The 4,464-nt window shown below is 38.9% G+C and overlaps 1 protein-coding gene across 1 annotated transcript; it reads right to left on the minus strand.

Annotated features, from left to right (window-relative positions):
* Positions 1–1,701: 1,701 nt before the first annotated feature.
* On the minus strand, positions 1,702–2,664 carry LOC148647066 (G protein-coupled receptor 4-like). Its single transcript, XM_088609396.1, has one exon. It carries the CDS (start codon positions 2,662–2,664, stop codon positions 1,702–1,704), a length of 963 nt encoding a protein of 320 aa, XP_088465522.1.
* Between the last annotated feature and the right edge of the window lie 1,800 nt (positions 2,665–4,464).

Here is a 4,464-nt window from a genome sequence, read left to right on the forward strand (position 1 = left end):
GTGACTTCAAAGTGCCAGTAGCACTGTATCACTCTTCTGTCTGCAGACATGGTCAGGGCGCTGGGGAAGCAGTGCAGACAGGGTGCTGAGGACTGGGAAGAGAAAAGAATGCGGCTTCTCTCTCCACATCAGGGGCCTGGGCAGCAGGGTGAAAGAATTCTGGGGCAAAGCTGCGTGAGCAAACCCTCCCCTGGTAAGGGGGCATACAGGTCTGATCAAGGATGGCTTGACAGCCCCGGATGTGCAAAAGGACACTGTAGCTGGTTTCACTCACCCTCTCAACAGCAGTGGAGGCAACCCACTTAGTGTCAAGTTTTGGACTGCAGTCTTTAGCTCTCTTTGGTCTGTATACCCACAATTTCTCCTGTGGCTGAACAGGGGTGCCTCTGGGCTTCACGTGGGTAGTTTCTTGAGTATCTCTCACCTACTGCTTGGGCTCACTTGGCTCTGTATTCATGAGCCTTTTCTTGGTCCTCCCTGAGCTATGCTGTAAGGGACATTTGGGGTACTGACTAAAGCCAGCTTCTGACCTAACATTAGCAGGATTGGGGTGCAGGCACGGGAGCACTGTATGGCTGACCTGCCAGCTAGGACGGGACGAACAAGGTAAACATTCTTTTTGATGTGCCTCCATGACTAGAGACACTCCACCATGCCATTGCCCTGGGGGAATATGGGAATATGGAATATGGGTGGTGTGAATTTTCATAGGCTGATCCAGCAGCTCTAAGAAACTCACTTACCACATGGCATGCCTGAGTCAATTTCCAACCATTTTGTTCAAATTGTAGTTTCTTTAGCAAAAAAAACCCTTCTAATAATAACATACATTAATAAATAATATGTATACTACAGTATAGTGACATGTTTGTTCATTTTAAATATCAATTAGATATTAAATAATATTAAAAATAAATGTAGTAAAAGTTAAAATATGTAATTATTTGCAAATTTTCCTTTTTTAAGATTAAACAACAACTCTTGTGATTACATTATTGGAAGCATTTAATTGTACTATTCACAAAACAGAAAAAACTGGTACTCAAATGCAAAGTATCCACCTCACCCTGAACAAAATACCTGAACATAAAGTGAACATTTACAGACATGCCACAAACAATTCACATTAAATAATATCCCCAGTACATGAGCTATAGAATAGTACTGATTTTCACCATTCTTTCATACTGTCTTCTCCTAGATGTCATTACTTACACCACTGTTTTGCAGTAATTGTTATAATTATATAATATATAAATGCATAATTATATTGCATTTTTTTGGAGCACACTGTACAGTACCTCAATTTACTACAAAGTTCATGCCTGACAGTCATTGATATCACTACTCTGAAATTGACACACAGAAATACGTGTCTATTTGCTTTTAAATATACAGGTAGTATGATACTGTGTGGTTTAAAGCCAGTATGTATATAATAAGCTTTTTATCAAAATATGAAATCAGATTATCTCTGTTTTCTATTACTAATAATTCAGTATAATTTAAGTTACTTAAAAATAATAAGTGTGAGGATATTAGTGTTATATGGTATTGTGACAGTATTGTATAGAATTGTGGTGGCAAAGAGTCCTGGCACACTTCACAGTTTTATAGAGAAGTAATGCAGTCCTACATCATATTATTCAAAACAATTAAAAACATTGTGGCTCTGCAATATTAGGCGTGCCACAATGTTTCCTACGGCATACTAACTGACAACTTGCGCATTCTAGATGGCTGCAGCTGTAGGCAGAGTGACTGAGCTGAACAACACATCTTACTGTTTGAGTGTAACAAACAAGGCAGCTTGTTCTCCACTCTGGACAAGTAAAGTAAGGGCTGAGTGCTGCTGCTGATGTTGACGAAGGAGAAGACTACAGGCACGATGTAGCATGTAAATGCACTGGCATCATAATACTTCTGGAATGGAAAAAGAGCTACAGGTGGGAGGTAATTAAACACTATAGTAGCCAGAATAGAAAGAACTATCTTGAAGGCCTTCTTCTTCATGGGGTGCATCTCATCTTTCCCTGGTCCAGATCGCTTCAGTGCCCACAGGATGGAGATGTTACAGAAGATCATGAATGCAAAGGAAGCCAGGATGCTGGCAGTAAATATCTTGTCAAAGTTCTCAATCTCAGTCCCTTTGAAAGCCTTGGTGATGGAGTAGGCTAACGTGATGGCCAGCACCACCACTGACAGGCCTGCTCTGTATTTGTGATCTTTGAGGCCTGTGAAAGCAATGGGGTGCAGCACAGCTATGTACCGGTCTAAACAGATACAGGAAAGAAACAGGGGACTTCCCATATCTTTTATACCATAGGCAAACCTCTGAGCAGCCTTGGCATCATTGCTTTGAAGCACATATATATTAATTAGGCCCAGAGGGATCATGCAGCCAAAAAGTCCATCTAGAACAGCGAGGTTAAAAATGAAGATATCTGAAGTGGAGGATTCATTTTTGTGTTTCAGTAAAAGCCACATGACCATTATGTTGGCTGGTATACCCAGAAAAACATTGAAAATCTGCACTCCTAAGTCAAATAGAAGACCAGCAGGCATTTCCTCACATCCATCAAACGGTTCCCATATATTGCCTGAAGCATTGATCTTGCTGTTGTTGAAGGAGGAGGTTGAGTCTGAGTAGGAGGAATGTGTCATAGTTTATAGCAGAAGAATTGCAGTCCAATCAGCAACATCTAGAAAAGTGAAATGGAGAACCATTTTAAAATGTTAAGCACGAAGAACAGGCCACCAACATAAAGAATTGGACCAAAATAAATTAGAAAGATGACAAGACTAAATCAATAAACTTAAGGAACCATTGGGATGTTAACAGCTGTAGATGTAAAAGGGTGGGTAACTTAAATTGATAATGGAATTAAATGAGAAGTTATGTTCCAGTAAATGTTGTATTTTTTTTAATAAAACAGTTGTTTGGTGGAGAGTTTTGATTTGTAGATAGATATATCACTTTATTGGCCAAGTTTCCACTTACAAGGAATTTGACTTGGTGAGTTGCTCTTACGCTGTATACATACAGACCTACCATATATACTGTACATAGACACATAAATCACAATATACATTTCAGGAACTAGAGGAAAAATATGTATTGGACTTCAAGAATATGTCAAAGCTCTACCTACGTGTGACAACCCCATACATATATACATATTTGTAGATGATAAATAAACTGGCCATATCCAGATATCCAGATACAGATAATATTATTATATTATACAGATAATATTATTTTTTCTCAAACTTGTGTAGCTGTCAAAACAAACAGTACTATAAGCTAAAGCAATAGAAATACTAAAGCATTAGAAATGGTTATGCTAAACAGCCCTTTCAGTTGAGCTGTTCAAACCATGTCCAGCTCCTTTCCAATAGCATTCCCTCAGGCTGTAACAGAATCAGTTGATTTTCTCAGAAATGGCATATCAATAGGTTAGCCTATGATTTTATATATTTTACATATATTTTAATACAAGATGGCACTTGGTGCTCCCAGTTGCATCATTATTGAATATTATGTTTAATGGGTTTCTTGTTTTCTCCTGCCTCACACATTATGGAATCCTTCACCACAGAGTTCTGTGATGACAAGATCATCATGCTACTGCACAGCAAATATAATGAACAATTGAATTAATAATCACTGCTTATTAGCTTATTTGTTTTACTTACAAGTCATAAAACTTTCAAAATTCAAATCATAATACATATCCCCAGTTTGGTTTAATATACAGTATACTAAGTAACTTATCACTCTATGCATGCTTTTAGAAAAAGCAACAAAAGAGGACTGCATACAAGGAAAAGCGCCTGTTAACCACAGTAAAATATGATGGTGGATCATTGATGCTTTGGGACTGTTTGCTGTTAGAGGTCCAAGGGCTCTTGTTAAGATCAAAGGCATATTGAATTCCACTAAGAACCAGGATATTTTAGCCCACAACCTGGCTGCCTCTACCAGGAGGTTGACTTGGCCGTAGATGGACCTTTCAACAAGACAATGACCCCAAAAATACATCAAAATCAACATAGAAATGGTTGTGGGAAAACAAAATCAATGTTTTGCAATGGCCATTTCAGTCTCTGGACTTGAATCCTATTGAAAACCTGTGGTCTCAATTGAAGGGTGCCAATAATTCTTGAGTTGACTGTATTTTGGATATTGATCAAATGCTTTTGGCATTTGGTTGTGACGAAGCCAGAGCCCAACCTGGCAAGCAACCAGCACCCAGGATTGCCAGAGCATACAGGACACAAGTATACACATACATGCACACCAGGGCCAGTTTTCTCAGAAGCCAATTGCCAGAATGTTTTCAGGGGGCAAACAGTTCATATTTGGAACCCTCGGGTGTAGATATTTTACCCTCCAACAAATGCACACTCTAGAGAGGTCATGTAGTTTTCACACCCATCAGATTTCCATCTTCTTGACATGTG

The sequence above is a fragment of the Lepisosteus platostomus genome, chromosome 16, assembly GCF_059453375.1.
Source record: "Lepisosteus platostomus isolate fLepPlt1 chromosome 16, fLepPlt1.hap1, whole genome shotgun sequence".
Lineage (NCBI taxonomy): Eukaryota > Metazoa > Chordata > Actinopteri > Semionotiformes > Lepisosteidae > Lepisosteus > Lepisosteus platostomus.

Bases quoted from the DNA above. Each gene is read 5' to 3' on its own strand.
- LOC148647066 (XM_088609396.1), bottom strand. From the start codon at position 2,664: ATGACACATTCCTCCTACTCAGACTCAACCTCCTCCTTCAACAACAGC.